This window comes from Oryx dammah, unplaced genomic scaffold (genome assembly GCF_014754425.2).
Source record: "Oryx dammah isolate SB20612 unplaced genomic scaffold, SCBI_Odam_1.1 HiC_scaffold_20, whole genome shotgun sequence".
Lineage (NCBI taxonomy): Eukaryota > Metazoa > Chordata > Mammalia > Artiodactyla > Bovidae > Oryx > Oryx dammah.
This window is the reverse complement of record NW_024070204.1, coordinates 67,153,308-67,173,544: the sequence shown is the minus strand read 5'-3', so window position 1 is coordinate 67,173,544 and position 20,237 is coordinate 67,153,308. Positions and strand designations below refer to the sequence as shown.

Below are 20,237 nucleotides of genomic sequence, written 5' to 3'. Positions count from 1 at the left end.
GCCAACAAAGGTCTGTCTAGTCAAGGCTATGGTTTTTCCAGTGGTCATGTATGGATGGGAGTTGGACTAAAAAGAAAGCTGAGTGCCGAAGAACTGATGCTTTTGAACTGTGGTGTTGGAGAAGACTCTTGAGAGTCCCTTGGACTGCAAGGAGATCCAACCAGTCCATCCTAAAGGAGATCAGTCCTGGGTGTTCATTGGAAGGACTGATTTTAAGCTGTAACTCCAATACTTTGGTCACCTCATGCAAAGAGCTGACTCATTGGAAAAGACCCTGATGCTGGGAGGGATTGAGGGCAGGAGGAAAAGGGGACGACGATGGCTGGATGGCATCACTGACTCAATGGACATGGGTTTGAGTGGACTCTGGGAGTTGGTGATGGACAGGGAAGCCTGGCATGCTGCAGTTCACGGGGTTGCAAAGAGTCGGACACGACTGAGCAACTGAACTGAACTGAAGTGGCTAAGCTATAAACTGATGGTGAGTTAGAGTATATGACAAAACATAATTTAAAAGTCCATTCAAGAAACATCATTGGTATGTTTCAGATATGAAGAAGGGAAATTAATCAAGGGTACCAATGATAGTAATATACAGGAAGTTATTATAGAACTTTCAAACAGAAAGCTTGAGAAAGTCTATTTGATTCTTTCATGCTAAAACAGAAAATATTCCTTAACATAGAGGGGAAGAGTAGAAGCTCATCTAATATTCTCAAATTTCCAATAATAATTCTCCTTAATCTGCCAGTTGCTGGAGCTGCCAGGAACATCTCTCTTCAGTTCACACAGATAAAAGCAGACGTGGGAGACTTGAGTTTTTAGAGATTGAGCCCATATGTGTAGGCCCCGTTTTAAATTAAACAGAGCTATGATGCCTCCATGAACTGTAAACAAGGCCATAACTTATTGAACGAAAGCAGATTTTCCTATAGGTAACTATGATAAGTACAAAGTAAGGAAGTTAAAGTTCTAAGGTTTCGGGTCCTGAGCTTCTAAATTAAGACAATCACAGATAAACACGACCCCAACTCCACTTGTAGGCCTTAGAAATACAAATATATTCTACTTTAAATAGAAGATAAAGGGCTTCCCTGATAACTCAGTTGGTAAAGAATCCGCCTGCAATGCAAGAGACCACGGTTTGACTCCTGGGTTGGGAGGATCCGCTGGAGAAGGGATAGGCTACCCACTCCAGTATTTTTGGGCTTCCCTTGTGGCTCAGCTGGTAAAGAATCCGCCTGCAATGTGGGAGATCTGGGTTCAATCCTTGGGTTGGGAAGATCCCCTGCAGAAGGGAAAGGCTACCCACTCCAGTATTCTGGCCTGGAGAATTCCATGAACTATATAGTCCATGGGGCCACAAAGAGTTGGACATGACTGAGCAACTTTCACTCACTCACAAGCATTAAAAAGAGAAGGATGATAAAACTAATTATAAAGGAAAGCCCTTCCCTTATATAAAGATAGTATCTGAAGACAAATTATAGAACTAAAAAAAGTAATGGAGCAAAATGATGTGTACTTCAATCATGTAAGAGGTAAAGAATTCAGAGATTATCCATGAAAATAGCAACTTAAGAGTCACACTAGAATAGCATTCTGTTATAAATTTTTCAAAAGTAGAGGGATCATTTTTATATCTGTGTAGAAAAAGTGATCTATATATAGTGGGTGCCAATGTTACTAACCCAAGCCCATGCTAATAAGCTTTCATTAATAAAAGAATACGATAGCTATGGAATGTATATTTTTTAAAAGTTTCTTAGACATACAATTAATTCAAAAAAATTAATGGAGATTTGGAAAACTGTGAAGGCTACTAAGTTGAACATCCTTTATTTGACAAAGAATCAAAGGACATAAAGCAGATAATTACACAGTAGAAAGCACTGCTCCTTTCAAAATGTAGACAAATAAAGGAAGATACTGATCCATAGTTGTGTTTCTTTTCAGATTATATGAATCCTTTCCCTTTTACTAAAGATCCCGGGGAGGTGAGGGAGGGGAGAAAAAATAGGACACTGAAAAAGAAACAACCAATAAAAGTATAACCCCCCCAAAAAAAAAGAAAACTACACAAAGGATTATATAGGAGCAAGAGAGACAACTTAGAAAAACATTAATTTGAAAAAGTGAAGAGAAAAATTTATAAATACAGTAAACAACAGAACAAGATTATAATATAAAATTAACATCGAAATCTTATATAGCATGAAATTTGTTTCTAATCCAGGAAACTAAATATGAGGATATGCATGTGAGGATATATGTGTCCCTGGAAACATTCAAAGCTTATGGTGGTTCTTAGAGCCACATTCCTAAGCAAAGGAGAGAGGTTTCTAATAATGCTCAGGGATGCAATCATAGAACTGTCCTTAAAAATATGTGAGACTCACTTCCAAGTTTAGAGTTGCTCATTATGCTGAAAACAGGTCTTGATGAAGAAGGATAATGACTAAAGGTGAGTTCAATGACTCTCCATGGCTTCTGAGATGTAATCTGAGATTACTTCTCTAGTTAGTGTAAGCAGGAAATCAGTGAAGTAGAACCTCCAGAAGACTGGGACAGGGGGAAGCCTTGATGGAGAGCTAGATTATATGGAAGTTAGAAAATACAGGTTTAGGGACTTCCTTGGTGGTCCAGTGGCTAAGACTCCATGCTCCCAATGCAGGGGGCCCGGGTTCGATCCCTGGTCAGGGATCTAGTTAGATCCCACATGCCGCAACTAAAAGATTCTGCATGCCACAGCTAAGTGCTGCTAAATAAATAAATAATAAATATATATATAAAAGAAAATATAGGTTTATTGAGTGTTCTTTCTTGAGACCAAAACACACACACACACCACCTATCTCCAGCTAAAAGAAGCAAAGAGGAATGTTCCTCCTCACTGTACTGAAGAAGAAAACAGGATAACGCATAATAGGAAAATGAACACTTTCCATCTGGTTTCTTGCCATTAGAAAGGAGCTGGCGATGCTCTACTTTGTTGGGGGAGATGAGCAAACCTACCATGTGGTAACGTTATGTTTGCACCATCAATGATTGCTTGTGCCAGTTCATGATCGTTGCTTTCGAAAGCATGTGCTGCAGCCTTCAAGGCATCCCAAATCTCTTTACGGCCTTCAAAAGCTGGTGCGGTATCCCAAAATTCATCTCTCTTGCTGCGCAGCTGTCCATCTGTCATGGGGTAATCGCTTTTCCATTTAGGTTTCTCCTTTTTCAAAGGCTGGTTACGACCTAAAGCAACTAAAGAAAAATAAAAGGCTGACATCAAAACCAAAATTTATAAAAGATTTATTAATAGTTATCTGGTCATTCTTCTTTGATTCTTTCATCAAAATTATAGCTAGAAGCTGGCCTACTGGCTAATTCTTACATTCCAAAATTCCTCTAACCTATTTTAGATCTACAAGAGCAAATGGAGACATCAGGTGGTTCTACTCAAATCTTCCAGGGCAAGTTAGTACCTCTTTTTCATTTAGTCTGTCTCCTCCAAAGGAGGATTTTTAAAATTACCTAGAGAAACAGTAATTAGTGTTCCATCAGTCAGTAGTGGCAGGATTTGAAAAGAGTCAAAGGAGGGACTTGCCTGGTGGTCCAATGGCTAAGACTCCGTGCTCCTAATGCACAGGGCCTGGGTTTGATCCCTGAGCAGGGAACTAGATCCTGCATGCTCCAACTAAGTTCACACGTCACAACTAAAGATACTGCATGTGGCAACTAAAAAGACCCTGTGTGCAGCAACTAAGACTTGGTGTAGCCAAAAAACATTTAAAAATTAAAATAAAAAAATAACAAGTTAAAGGATGCCATAACAGAGGTGAGATTCTAGGAGAAACCAAACGACAGCAGTGGCCTGAATCTCAGGATCCTATGAAGCCAGAGAGCAGGAACTGAGAAATCTCACAGAGGGAAAGACCGCTCTGCGACGTCCAAAGGAAGGATAGCCGAACCACGAGATCCACGAGGAAACCTGACCCTGGAAAAGCTTCCTCTAGTAACCTGTTCTGGACTTGAGTCTAGGAACTGTGAACACCTTTCTCTGAGACTCAAATACTGAAGCTAATTTAGAAAGGGATGAGGGAGACAGGTAGGTAGTGCTTTACTTTCTGGAGGGATGAGGGCTGAACCAGCGATCCTTGATACTGCGCCAAGGGAGAAAGTCCCCACTAGGAGAAGAACTACAACACTCCAGTTTCGGTTCAAAAGGAGAAGAAAACAGAGGGTAAGAGTCCACTCCTTCTTCTGCTCTTAGGGGCAGCCTGGCTCCTTGGAGAAAAGCACTAGTGCTGCCACAGCGCTAGAGTGAGTCTGAAGCAGCTTCTTTACACCCAGAAACTTACCCGGCATATGATCACTGATCGCAAACTGACATACAGAGACACTCTTATCTTATACAGTGCCATAGCTGAGAAGCTGTTAAACAGATGCAACAACAGGTAAAAAGAAAACTGAGGCTCCATGGAGTTTTGGGTAAGAGTGGGTTTGAAATAAATGACAGAGGGTAGGAAGCAGAGGGTGTATGTCAAAATTCAATGTTCTATATTTAATTATAGGAAGACTGATAATTTAAAAGAAATTACTCTCAAAATGATTCTAAAGAATCCCAGAAATTAACCACTCCCTCACTGGCCCAGGGCCAAATGAAATTTGGGTTATTCATAAAATAAAACGACTCTAGCCCCTAGGCAATCTCTACGTCCTATACTAGGCTATACTCCCAGATGACAGAACCATTTCTTGCTGCAAAATGTCCCTTGTTTGACACTTGGGCTAAATCGCGATCTCTCTTCACCCTATCTGGCCACTGTACCCCAAAGCAGCACATCAGGTCTCGCCGTCCCCTCTTCAGAGTAGCACACCGTACCAGTGCCAGCTGTTTTCCTTTAAAACATTCAGTATTCTCGTTTTTAATTTTTAAATTGAAGGATAACTGCTTTACAGAATTTTGTGGCTTTCTGTCATACACCAACAGGAATCAGCATAGGTACACCCGTGTCCCCTCCCCCACCCCCACCCTTCAGCCTGTCACAGAGGCCCTGTTTGACTTCCCTGAATCACACAGTAAATTCCCACTGGCTATCTGTTTTACACATGGTACTGTAAATTTCTATGTTAACTCTCCATACATCTCCCCTTCTCCCTCCTCCCTTCCCCCCATGTCTATAGGTCTGTTCTGTATGTCTGTTTCTCCTTTGCCGCCCTGAAAGTAAATTCACCAGTGCCCTCTGTTTAGATTCCATATACATGAAAACACTCAGTATTTTGATCCATTGTATTATTTGGCCCTCTAATTTGTCTTAGTGAGATGCAAACCAGTTGAGTTCTGAAAGAGTGTGTACAGAAGAAGGAAAACTGTCTATTAAGTGGCAGAGCTGAATATAGAACCCGTCTCCTTACTTAGTGAATGAGTATTTACTGAGTGTCCACTAAGGATAACACTATATATGTTATATCAGGTGTTCATATCAGATTCAATTCAAATGTGAGAAACATAATCTATACTACTGACTTTTCCCTGTATCTTCTCAATAATACAGACAGATGCAGATTAAGCATTATTCCCCAAAAGGTGTTCAGAATATGTCAGATAATTACATTCCACCCCCGAATGATTCCACAACAAGGTAAAATTGAAGATAAATTTTATTTTCTGCTACATTAACCTTTAGATGAGTCAGAAACAGTTTAGAGACAACACTATTAGTTTACTGAGCAGAGAGAGGAAGATAGGGCATCATAGATATCTAATTCAATGCTCAAATAAACACTGATTTGAGTAAAGTTTCACATCTACTTGAATAGTTCCAGAGAACTGTCTAATATCATATGTATTAAATGTTCCAGAGGGAAAATCGGTATAACTCTATCACTGTGAGAGAATAGCAAGGCAAAGTAAAAACAAAAAACCTCTACAATCTTGGTACTTAAATGAAGGAAACCAAAAGGCTCTAAAAGAGAGGAACTCAACAGAAAAACTATCTTGTAATAAAGGTGGAAAACAGTTTGCAAAAAGAAAGTAAAATGCCTTCCTTACAAATATAGGGCTTTATCTTACCTCCCCCTATCTGTAGAAGACATACAAATAAAGTCAAATAAAAAGGACAGATGATACATTATGCTGCTTAGGGATAATCACTATTGTAAATGCACTTTCAAATCTATGCTGTCAACAGTTTCAAAGTAATTACTTTAGGCAAAAGTAAATCATAGAAAATAAATGCTTGTGACATGTAAGTAAAGTTTACTTTTATTTCCATCTAGGTCTCTGCTTTTCCTATATCTCAAACGTAAGTAATAAAGAATATCTGCCTATCAAATGTCCACTTATAACACAGAAATCGACCCAGCAACTAAGTATGTTTGCATCAAGTCAACCATTTTCAATTATTAAGAAATAAGACATCAAATATATATATTCAATTAGATTACATTTTATACTCTGAACCTTTCAGATTTATCTTGTTTCCCACAACTTCAAACTCCTGATGCCAAGAGAGAGATGCTCAGTATCAGTTTCAGTATCTGGAACTAGGTACTACGCTCCAACAATACATTCAAAGACAGGAAACAACTTATTCCCCAAATCTTTGTTTCTAAACCTTTAAATTGTAGGCAACCAATGATACTAAGTTTATTTAGTCCCATGGTTTAACATACAAGATGCCAAAGATTAATAAGGAAATCTAATTTTTAAAAAATCTAGGTTATTTTAGGAAACATCCTTTTTTCCCTATCATTGCACATTTACTTTCAAAACTTTGCCCCAAACTCACCTTCTTAGCAGCCTCTTGATCTACTCCTTATCTTTCCTTACAACCTTTCAACATTTCTTCCCACGATGTGACAAATAAATAGATCTAACATGTAAAAAACCCAAGAAAGACTTGCTTCTTAGAGCTAAATAGCAATATAATCTTAAATATTTTTACTCCACAACTGAATGCATTTTGCAACTCATCTGGATACTTTATTGGCAAAAAACAATGACATCCGGGGTGAAATATGTTTATAATTGTTTGCCTGCTTTTGGTTCCTCTCTGAAAACTGATTTAATATTGGGACTCTTCAAATAAAAGGAGGAGAGGCCATAAAGCACAGGTACTGCAGATATCAAGATATGACTCAAGAAATAATAGCTTTACAGGCTGTAAACCTAAAGAATCAGTTTTCCTAGCACAACAGCCTGAGGGAAAAAACTGAATATTTAAAAAGATCACCATCAAAGGGAAAAATGTTTAAAAGAATCCTGAAGATTTTGAAGCAGCATGGAATAGAACGAGGATAATGTACCTGTTTTAGAGTGATTAGTCTTAACACCATGAAAACGAAGGGAATTTTCCCCTCACTTCAAGAATTAAGAATAGATTCTACAGAACCTTCTGTAACAGACTGTGCTAGCCTAAGAGGACAGTTGTAAAATATTTTATTCTCATTTAAATTTAGAATACTCTATATATACACATACACACACGTATATATTCCCTAAAGCAACTAACTGCCAAAATAAAAACAGGGATATGGGGCTTAAAATGCCTAAAATAAGAGCATCCACAAGCCAACAGTCAACATCATACCCGTATCTGCTCTACTGTCTTGAGGATTTAGAGGTGCTTCGAAGAGATCTCAGATGGTATAAGCCCAGCTTACTATTAATATTTGACAGAAAACCTAACAAGGATAAATACACTGCTGAGGGTCAAAAAGAGCTAAGACTAGAATCCAGATGACTAGATTCAAAGGCCAGAGCTCTCTTTTCATTACAGCACTCCATGTCTTACCAGAGCTGACAAGTATGCTTGCTTTTACAGAAGTACCAAATCAATTATGAAGGTTCACTCAAAATAAAGCATGTGTCAAGCTGTTTTTCTAGCAGTGTGCATCCACCTTTTCCAAGCTTCACTATGACCAATGCAATGGCTCTGGCAGGACAAAGGAAAAGCTAACCAAGAAACTCCACCTCTCCAAAAGAGAATCCCACAAGGGAAGAGGCAGTACAGGTTTCGGGCAGTCAGTTTCAATTTACAAAGTACTCAGTATCCATACAAGATCAGGCACTGAAGATCACATGCGTGCATACTTAAGTAAGTTAGATACACCACTTTCTATGCTGCAATTTTATAATAAATAAAAATGAGAACTTTGAGTATGTTTCTATCCTAAACTTTATAAAAATTAAGCATCTGGAGCATAATTTTAAAGGCATATATGATCATTTCTAATGTTTGAACTACCTTTATTGAGGGGGGAAAAATCAACATAATTTTTGATATATCAATCAAAAAATAGAGAAGTCTATCAGTCATATAGACTTCTATGCACTGTTTCTCAGAGTTTAAGTCTCCTTACAATAGCCTGAGCACACAAATAGGCAAGAGGAAAGTCTAGTATAGTCAAAGTCGCTCAGTCGTGTCCAACTATTTGTGACCTCATGGACTACAGAGTCCATGGAATTCTCCAGGCCAGAATACTGGAGTGGGCAGCCTTTCCCTTCTCTGGGGGATCTTCCCAACCCAGGGATCGAACCCAGGTCTCCCGCATTGCAGGCAGATTCTTTACCAGCTGAGCCACCAGGGAAGCCCACAGGAAAGCCTAACTGCAACATAATGTTTCAAGGACTTTAAAAATGAATCATTAAAGATGTTGTAAACGCATACAATTAAATATCTCTCTCTCTCTCTCTCTCTCACACACACACACACACCTTTAAAAAGGGGCAACGTTACACAAAGTTGGGGAAAGAATATGGTCACCTAATACCAGCACACTGTACCTTTTACGTAATACTGAAACTTTCAGATGGTTCATTCTACTCGGGGAGGGGGATGGCTTCATCCAGCATTACATTCTTCCGAATGCAGGGACCTTCTCTTCCCTCACTTTACGGACAGTTTGGGGGAGGGAAGCAAACACAAGTCAAGGATGCCCACAATGTCCACTACTATTTAACACTGTATTGAAGTGCTAGCCAATACAATCAGGCAAAACAAAACAGAAGCCTAAGGGCCAGAATGGAAGAAAACCACCTCTAATTGCAGATGATATGATGGTATGACTGGAAAATAGGAGAAAGTTGGTGCTAAAAAGAAACAAAAGTAACATGGCAGCAGGACACAGAGTGCAGGCCTTCTTACATGCACAAAATGCCCAGCTGGGAGACGCAATGGGTGAGAAGGCCCTGCTCATAACAGAAACATAAGATATAATACTAAAATGCAGGCCTTCTTACATGCACAAAACGTCCAGCTGGGAGACACAATGGGCGAGAAGGCCCTGCTCATAACAGAAACACAGAAGATGTAAGATTTGGAATGCAACACCTCAGGAAAACTTTTAAAACTACTGAAAGATAAAAATAGACTTGAAACAATGAAAACAATCTCTTGTACTTGGACATCAACATTACAAAGATATCAATTCTTCTCAAGTTAATATCCACATTTAATACAATTCCAGTGAAAGTAATTTTTTAAAAACTTTTTCTGATACTAGATGAGTTGATTCTAAAACACATATGGAAAAACAAACAAGGAGGAACAGGTAAAACATAAACTTATGTTTACTGAAAAATAAACATAAGTGACCTAGTCCTATAAATATAAAGCACATTATAAAAGTATTACAATTAGATGCATGTAAAGCACATGACTATTTAGATCAATGGAACGGAATAAAGTTCAAAAAAACCATGTATGCAATGGATAGTTAGTATACGATAAATATTTTATCTTAAATCATTGGAGAAAAATGGGAATTTTAATAAATACTGTCAGAACTGGACAGCTATTTACAAAAATATAAAATTGGGTCAATAATTTAAATTGCACACCAAAATAAACTCCACAGGAACCTATATGTCAAAATTAATACAAGTACTAGAAGAAAATACAGATAAGTTTCTCTATAACCTAGGAATAGTGAATGCTTTTCAAAAGAAATGAAAAAAGACTGATAGATTTAATCTTATATAAATTTTTGCATGGGAGCAAGAAGAGTCAAAACACAGCTGACAAGCCTAGAGAAAATATCTGCAACTTTCTATCACAAAAGGCTGATTTCCCTCATAGTGAAAACTGTTAAAAATGAAGGAAAAAAGGGAAAACTCTGACAGAAAAATGGGCAACAGATGTGACCTTATATTTGAAAGGAAAACAGGAAATGACATATGAAAAAATTTCTAACCTCAGTTATGCTGTGTGCTTAGGCGCTCAGTCGTGTCCGACTCTTTGTGACCCCATGGACTGTAGCCACCAGGTTCCTCTGTCCATGGGATTCTCCAGGCAAGAATATTGGAGTGGGTTGCCATGCCTTCCTCCAGGGGATCTCCCCAACCCAGGGATTGAACCCAGGTCTCATGAACTGTGGGCAGACTTTACCACCAGGGAAGCCCAAGAATACTGGATATCCCTTCTCCAGTGGATCTTCTGACCCAGGAATCGAACCAGGGTCTCCTGCATTGCAGGCAGATTCTTTACTAGCTGAGCTGCCAGGGAAGCCCCCCAAGCCTCAGATACAAGAGAAAGCAAAGTGAAAACTATGCTAGAATTATTTCTCTGGCTCTTAGAAAGGAAATAATCAGGAATCTGACAACACATTATGCTACCGAGTTGTGCAGAAATAGATATGCTTCTACACATGCTGAGTCTAAGACCCCACAGGATTATCACCTAAAGGATTCCGAGATGGAGGGGGACTCTGACAACATCTAACAAATCACTTATCCATTCCCTCATTGAGCCAGCAACCCGGGTTTTAGGATTCTACTTTCAAGATATACTTCCATAAATATGAAACATAAAAGGTTATATCCTACAGGCTTATTTGTATTAGACACAATCTACTAGATGTACCATCATACAGCCACACAATGAAGTCCAAGGCAATGGCACAGAAAAAGGAAAAGCCCCGTGAACTCGAATGGAGAGATCTCTAGAATATGTAAGTAAAAGCAAGACAGGGAACAGTACATATAGACATTTTGCTTAGGAAATACATATATATGTATATGTGTGTGTGGTAGAAGCAACAGAGATAAGAGCAAGACTCTTTATATAGATTTGACTTTTGAAAAATTGTAAGTATTTTACATTTGCAAAACAAAAGCAAACCAAAACCAGAAGCAGCAAACCCAAACACTGAACAGAGAAATTAATCTAAGTGTATCATGTGTTTAAAGTACCACACAAAGAATACAGTGATTTCAAGCTCATTTTGAACATGATACCCTGACCATACATCTTTAGTGGGAGGAATCCTAAGGAACAAAAGACACACCACAAAGGCGTCTTAAACCTTTGGGAGGCGTCATGCCATGCAGCTTGTGGAGTCTTAGTTTCCTGAAGGGACTGAAACCAGGCCTATGTCAGGGAAAGCCCAGAGTCCAGTCACTGGACCACCAGAGAATTCCCAAGACATCTTAACCTTTATTCTAGAGACTAAAGTAAACTGAGAATTAATGAAGAATACCAATTACTATAATTCTAAAACATATGATGCTTACTGCAGAATGAAGCAAGTAAGGAACAGTATTATTATCAATAGAAAGCAAGATTTTTTTTATTAAAGAGAAAATAAAATATAAGAGAAAAAACAGGTTAATTTTGAATTGGAAATACCAATAGGAACTTATAATTTAACAATAAAAATTATTTTATAGTTCTGTTGACTAAAGGGACTTACAGACAAGGACAACCCAGTAACAATGAGCATACCTAGCTCCCAGATCTTAAACACCATTTCCCATTAAAAAGGCCCTAGGGCTATTTAGAGAAATGGCTAGTTCCATGGGCAAAGCTGGGAAAATTTAAAGCAAAACTGGGACAGCTGGCTGTTGAGAAGGCAAGAAAGTCCTCAAAAAACTAGTATATTAATGAGATCATGTCAAAGGCACAAAGGAGAGAGTCTGAAGGAGACAACATCTGCATCGGTTTTGGAGCATCAAGAATAATGACTGCAGGACTTCCCTGGTGGTCCAGAGGCTAAGACTGCACTCCCAATGCAGAGGGCCCAGGTTCGATCCCTGGTCAGGGAACTAGATCCTACATGCCGCAACTCAGAGTTTCACATGCCACAACTGAAACAGACGCCACAATGAAGGCCACAGTGCCACCACCAGACCCAGGGACTGCCCCAGTGAACGCCACACGAAGACCCGGTGCCACCATCAGACCCAGGGACCGCCCCAGTGAACGCCACACGAAGACCACAGTGTCACCATCAGACCCGGGGACCTCCCCAGTGAATGTCACACGAAGACCACAGTGCCACCACCAGACCTGGGGACCGCCCCAGTGACCGCCACACGAAGACCACAGTGCAGACAAAAAACAAACAAGCAGTTTTCAAACTGACTGAGATAGACTTTAAATCACTAAATCAGGGACTTCCCTGGCAGTCTAGTGGTTATGACCCATGCCTCTGCCCCCACTTCCAGTGGAGGACACAGGTTCAATCCCTAGTCGGGGAACTAAGATCTTGCATTTTTTCGGCACAGCCCCAAAATAAAATAATTTTTTAAATATTGAGTAAATAAAAATTCTAATACTAACACTAAATGAGAAAAAAAAAGAGAAATACTAAAAGGGAAAAATAAGAGAAGAAAGGCTCTTTCTTACCGAAGAATGCTGGTAATAAAGGAAGAAAAGAATGACATATTTAAGAAGAATCATTCTTTACAATTTCACCTGATTCAGGTAAGGATTATTACTAAATATACTAAAACGTCATGGCAGGATATACAAGGTGTCAGAGGACCACCACCAAGATTGTGAACTGCTCAGAAGAAATTGGACAGTAGAAGCCTGACATTCATTACCTTAACCAAGTGACCAAGCTTCCTGAGGTGCCGCAATATGAACTATACAAAGACGAAGGGGTCTTATCCAAGATGTATAACTTGAATCTAATTAAATTTCTAAACCTAACTTCTCATTTATAGGAAATGCAAAGACTAAAGCAGTAAGTTAAAACATCTTCAGACACTGCCAAACATTTCCTGGAGGGTAAAACTGTCCCCTGTTGAGAGCCACTGGTCTACACCAAATGAGACCAAATATGAACTTTGGTTGGAACCCAGTATGGAAAAAAGCTATAAAAGACAATATGGGGCAACCAGATAAATCTAAATAAGGCTAGATAACAGATGTCATTAAGAAATTACTTTCAAATTTTCTTAGGAATGATAATATTATAATGACACAGGAAAACAGTCTTATTCATAAAGCAGAGGCATGATGAAGTTTTCAGGAAGTGTTAAGTGTTATGAGGCCTACAACTTTCAATTGGTTCAGCTATTAAAATGCAGAGTGTGCATGTCTACACATACACACACACACAAAAGAGGAAAGTGTGTATATAGGAAGAAGCACTAAATTTACATGGGGAGGCTATGTGTATTCATGATACTATTTTTTCATGTTTGAATATATTCACAATAAAAATTCAGGGGAAAAAACACAAACCCTGAAAAACAGAGACATGAATACAATATTTCAGGCGCTTCAGTTCTCAACCTGATATCACACTTTTTGGATACTCCTCATATGTTCACACAACTGTTGAAGTTCCCCATATTTTATTTTATTTATCTCAGTTTTATTTTTTTTTACTTTACAATATTGTATTGGTTTTGCCATATACCCATATTTGATTTTAATAAAAGATACAGGAATTATATATTTAAGATGCTAAGTATATAATTCAGAAGCTGAATCCTTGCGCCCCAGTTACACAGTTCTATCAGGGCAAGGCTTTTAGGCACATGCCTAGTCCTTATACATTCCCATGTTCAGACTCCAACGCCTATCCCTGAGCACTGAACCTGGCTGGGACCATTTACAAAGCTCAAAAGCAACAGAAGCACTGAACAGTTATTTTCTTAAATTTTCATCTGTGGGTTAGTGCTTATTTAGAATAAAGAGTTAATAACTGAGCAATAATATTTAAAAGAACATTAAATAATACTGAGAGAGTCAATTTACCAGGAAAATACAGCAATAAATGTGTAGGCACCTAACAACAGGACTTCAAAGTACATGAAGAAAAAACGGAATGGAAGGAGACAGACCACACTACAGTTACACTCAAACACATTAACAGCTTTTATTAGTAACAGACAGACCAAGGAGCCAGAAAATCAGGAAGAACACAGGAGACCTGAACATTATCAACAAACTGTAGTTAAATGACATTGTAGGATGTCCCACCCAACAAAGAGAGAACATACATTCTTGTCAAGCTCATATACAGACCACTCACCAATACAGATCACACAAAGCTTAAAAGACCAGAAGTCATACAAAGTGTGTTCTGTAACTACAATGAAATTAAATTAGAAATCAGTAACATGAAGATACATGGAAAAATCCCCAAATAACTAGAAATTAAATAATACACATAAGTCATGAGTCAAAGGGAAATTAGAAAATAATTTCAACAGAGTGAAAATGAAAATACAGCAATACTTTATGATGCTGCTAAAACATACTGCTTGGATGAAAAATTAGAGCATTAACATGTTTCTATTAGAAAAGTCTCAAATCAATGAAGCAGGCTTCCACCTTAAGACTAAAAGGACAAATTAAACTCAGTAAATTTAAGAAAGAAAAGAATAAAAAGCAAAATCCAAAGAAACTGAAAACAGGAAAATATAGAAAAATCATAAAAGCAAAACTGATAAACCTCTCAGGCTGATCAAGAAAAAATGAGACAAATACTACCAATATCAGGAATGAAAGAGGTTGTGTCACTATAGACTCAGCAGGCATTAGAGGGATAATAAAGGGATATCCATTCATGAAGAAAAGGATAATTTGGTTAGCTCTCTATATATTGTCTATATGATAAAGATACTACATTTACTTTTCTTTAAAAACCCCCAACAAGAAAATTTCAGGTTCAAATGGTTTCATTACTGAATTCTATCAATATACAAGGAAGAGATGATACTAATTATTCAAAATAACTTTCAGAAAACAAAAGAGCTCAGGAGGATTTCCCTAGTGATACAGTGGATGAGAATCCACTTGCCAATGGAGGGACACAGGTTCGATCCCTGGTCTGGGAAGATCTGACATGCATGGAGCAACTAAGCCCGTGCACCGCAACTGCTGAGCCTGCACGCTGCAACCACTGAAGCTCGGGAGCCTAGGGCCTGTGCTCAGCCACAGGAGAAGCTGCTGCAACGAGAAGCCCACACCTGGTAACGAAGATCCAGAGCAGCCAAAAACAAAATAAATAATTTATTTTAAAAACAGAAGGAAACACAGTCTAATTTATGAGATCTAAACTTCACTGATAACAAAACCAGACAAATGTAAGAAAATTATCACCATCAACAAAACCAAAAGTACTGTAGACACAGAGATGACATAAAGACCTTATCAGTCATAACAGGGCTCAAAGAATTCATCATCTACATAGCTGTACTAAAAGAAACATTAAAAAGTCTTTGGGCAGAAATAAAATGATAACAGATGGAAACCTTAGTCTACATAAACGAATAGAGAGCACCAGAAATGGATAACTACATGGATAAAAATAAAAGACATTTAAAATTATTATTATTCATATCTCATTATGAGTGATATCATCGGAAAAGGCAGAGTAAGGACTTCCAAAAATCTTCTCCATTAATGCAATGAGAACATTGGCAATAACTCAAACTTAAGTACTCTGGAAATTAACCAAAGACTTGCAACAATCCAGGGAACATTTATTTTTCTTATTCAAGGAAAACAGCTACTATATGTGGTGTTTTAGCATGTATTATACCCATCCCCTTCTCCCCAGCTCAGGGGTAGCCTTGAAAACCAACAGATAGCAATTACAGTGAAAGCCCCCATTTCAGCAGCCACAGGAGGGGTCAAAACACTGTTGGCATGCATTAAAAGCCCCATTTGTAGAGAACTGTCATTTTTTTGGCCTATCTGAAAGTTCTTGTCCTTATTTGACCTGACGTAAGAGATAACCCAGTATGAACACTCTTTTCCTGGGTGTATTTGTCAAAAACAATCAGCAGCAATTGCTTAACAGTGAACTTGCACAGGGTAGTGAAGAATTTGGAACACGAAACTAGTCAAAGCTGGGGAATGAGATGTCCAGAAAATGACATCTTACTGTGAATCTAAAAGGGTACATATATGCATATAACTGTGTACACACAGGGCTGAGCACACGTTCAGGAAATATCTGAAAAGGTCCTAGGCTCTCACTCCTGACTGATATTGAGGCTCTGAGCACATGGGAAGTAGGAGTTAGGAAACTGCCTGAGTTTTGAAAGTAAGCCCTAATATGAACACAGAGCCACTTAGCAAAGAACAAGAGACTTACTTGTTCTAGACTATTAAGGAAATCTGTCCAATCATTAGCTCACCACTAAACTCATTAAGCAGATTTCAGTGGCTACACCTAACAGAGAATATAAACTTTACAGAATAAGTTCAAGGAAAGTCAGTAAACAAAAGGCAACAACAATAACAAACCCTAAGGGAGATGGGAGACTCTGATTTCCAGGGTTGCCAAATATTAAATGTCCAAAATTTATTAGGCATGCAAACAAACAAGAAAGTATGGCCTACCCACAACGGGAAAAAAAGCAAATAGAAACTGTCACTAAGGAAGCCCAGACATTGGACTTACTAGGCAAAAAATTTAAATCAGATAGTTTAAATATGTTCAAAAACCTGTACGAAACTGCATGTAAAGAACTAAAGCAATGAGAATTATGTTCCAATAAAGAAATTATTTTTTTTATTTTTTTTAATTTATTTATTTTTTATTTTACTTTACAATTCTGTATTGGTTTTGTCATACATTGACAAACTGTGTAATTGAAAAAACAAACAAAAAATTCACTAGAAAGGTTCAATAGTATATCTGAACAGGCAGAAGGAAGAATCAGTGAACTTTAAGATAGGTCAACTGAGATGACCTTGTCTGAGGAACACAAAAGAAAATGAACACAGCCTCAAGTGGGGTACCATCACGATTACCAATATACACAAAATGAGAGCCGTAGAGGGGAGAAAAAGGAGTAGAGAGAACACTCAGAGAAGTAATGGCTGAAAACTCATTTGATGAAAAACCCATCTACACATGCAAGAGGCTCAACAAACTCAGAGATCACTACCTAGACACATCATAAGTCAGCTGTCAAAAGCTGAAGATTAAGAATCTTGGAAGAACAAGAAGCAACTCAAGATACACAAGGCACCCTCAAAAAGTTTAACAGCTGATTTCCCATCAGAAGACATGGAGAACAGAAGGCAGTGGGGCTACACAGACAAACTGAGAGGAAGAGTGTGTCAACCAAGAATTCTATATCCAGAAAAGAGTATCCTTTGAAAATTAAAGAGAAAACAAAATATTCCCAGGTAAACAAAAACTGAAAGGACTTGTTGGCATCACACTAGCTCTGCAAAAAATTCTATAGGGAGTCTTCAGCTATTAAATAAAGGGTATAAGACAATAACTTGAATATACATTAAGAATTAAAGACCATCAGTAACATTACACAAGTCCATGTAAAAGACAGCATATGTATATTTTTTCTTTGTAACTCTGCTTCCTCTTATTTGATTTTAAAGACAAATGCATAAAAAATAATTAAAAAACTGTGTTGATGAACATACAATGCTTAAAGATGTGATCTGTATATTAATAACAGTCCAAAGAAGAGAGGGAGAGAATGGAGCTGTATAAGTAGCATTTTATATGCTACTAAAATTAGGTTAATTTCAATTAGAACTGAAATACTATAAATTAAGATATTAATTATAACCCCCAGAGCAATCATTAGGAAAATGACTCAAAAATATATAGCAAAAAAAAATAAAGTATTCCAATCAAAATGCTAAAATTTGCAGAATAGACCAAAATACACAATCCAACTACATGCTATCTACAAAAGAGACATTTTAGATTAAAAAACATATTTAAGTTGAAAGCAAAAGGATGAAAAAGATATACCAAGCAAGCTGTCATCAAAAGTGGAATGGCCATATTTATATCAGACAAAATAGACTTTAAGACAAAACTTTTTACTAGAGACAAAGGACATTTATAATAAATGGGTCAATTCATCGAGAAGACCTAACAATTAAACACATATATGCACCTAACAACAGAGCCCTAGAATATATGAAGGAAATACTGACAGAACTAAGGGAGAAACAGTTCTACAATAACAGAAACTTCAAGTCTACGTTCAATAATGGACAGAATACCTAGACAGAATATCAGTACAAAATCAGAGGATTAACAACAATATAAACCAATTAAACCTAATATACAGGTTAACCCTTGAACAACATGGGTTTGTACTGCTCAGGTCTACATACACACAGATGCTTTTCAGTAGTACGATATGGTCCGAGGTTGGCTGACTCCACAGATGGGGAGCAGTCACAGATGCAGAGGATCAACTGTAAGTTATACAACTTATACAACTTATACAACTTATAAGTTATCCTGTAAGTTACACTATAAGATTAACCACAATTTGTTCAACACAGGCACATATACAGAACACTTCACCCAGACTAACAAGTTAGGCCACAAAACAAGTCTCAGTAAACGTTAGATGAAATCATACAACATATCTTCTCTGACCATAATGGAATCAAGTGAAGAATTAATAACAGAAAGAAACCTGGAACATCCACAAGTAAATGGAAATTAAACAACACACTCTTATACAACAAATGGACCAAGCAAGAAATCAAAAACAAAATGAGAAAATACGTTAAGACAAATAAAAACAAAAACACAAGTAACTCATGGGATACAGCAAAAGCAGCGCTCAGAGGAAAATTTGGAACTCTAAACATCTACATTAAAATAGACGACAGATCTTACTCAGTTACCCAAGTTTACACCTTAAGGAACTAAAAACAGAAAAGCAAAGTAAACCCAAAGCCAGCAGAAAGAAGGTATAAATAAACATTAGAGTGGAGATGAACAAAGGACAGCAAACAGATTTAACAAAACCAAACACTAGTCCTTCTAAAAGATGAACGAAATCAACAAACATTTAGCTAGACTTTTTTGTTCTGTTTTGTTCTTACAAAACAGAAGTTTCAAATAACTAAAATCAAAAAGAGTAAATATTACTACTGATCTTACAGATATAAAAAGACAGAATACTAGAATACTATGAATTGTTGAACACTAACAAATTAAATAATCTAGGTGAAATGAACAAGTTCCTAGAAACACAAAATTATTAAAACTGGCTTAAGAAGAAACAGAAAAATCTCAACAGACTTATAACAAGAGATTGAACCATTAAGCAAAATCTTTCCAACAAAGAAAAGCCCAGGGCCAGATGGCTTCACTGGGGCATTTTACCAAACATTTAAAGAAGAATGAAGACCAACTCTCAAATGCTTCCAAAAAAACAGAACAGGAAGGAACAGTTTCTAACTCGTTCTATAAAGCCATCATTCCCTAACCAAAATGAGACAAATATAAAAACACTACAGACCAATATCCCTTAAGAAGATAAATGCAAAAATGCTCAATATAATTCTTGCAAACTGAATCCAACAGTATACTAAAAAGATTATGCACTAAGACCAAGCGAGATTTATCCCAGGAATGCAAGACTAATTCAGCATAAGAAAATCAAAATAATATGCCATATTAATAAAACAAAGGGAAAAAAACCCCACACAATCATCTCCACGACTGCAGAAAAAGCACATGACAAAACCCAATACTCTTTCATGATAAAAACATGTAAAGCTTGGAATAAACAGTAAATTCTATAGCATGATAAAGGGTCTTCATGAAAAACAGCTAACATCACACTCAATGAAAGCACACACACTGAAAGCGCCCTCCCCACATCAAGATCAAGAAGACAAGCTAAGACATTCTTATTGTTGCTGTGGGAGTGTGTGTGTGAGAGACAGACAGACAGACAGAGATCATCTAAGTACCGGTGTGCTTCATCATGCAACCAGGCAAAAAGTTAACTATTCTTTGGGAACTTAAAACTTTTTATTTCAGCCATGTTTAAACTACATAAGAGAATGTACAAAAACACATTTAAATATCTGCAATGACGACAGTCATTAAACATCTGCACTACATACAAAGGAAAGAAACTAGCCTTATTTCAAACAAGGAATTCTACGAGAAATTAAAAACGTTACAGCATAGTTATCACTGTGCAAGAGAGTATAACTATAAAGTAATGAGACTGTAAAGTAATAACTATAACTAATAAC

The 20,237-nt window shown here is 37.4% G+C and overlaps 1 protein-coding gene across 1 annotated transcript in view; it reads right to left on the bottom strand.

The window, feature by feature from the left end:
- UBTD2 (ubiquitin domain containing 2) overlaps positions 1-20,237 on the bottom strand; it is a 60,597-nt gene that overhangs the window by 15,473 nt on the left and 24,887 nt on the right. The window contains exon 2 of the mRNA XM_040262751.1: positions 3,016-3,252. Within this exon, the coding sequence (XP_040118685.1) occupies positions 3,016-3,252 (237 nt within the window). The remainder of the gene's footprint in view (positions 1-3,015; positions 3,253-20,237) is intronic.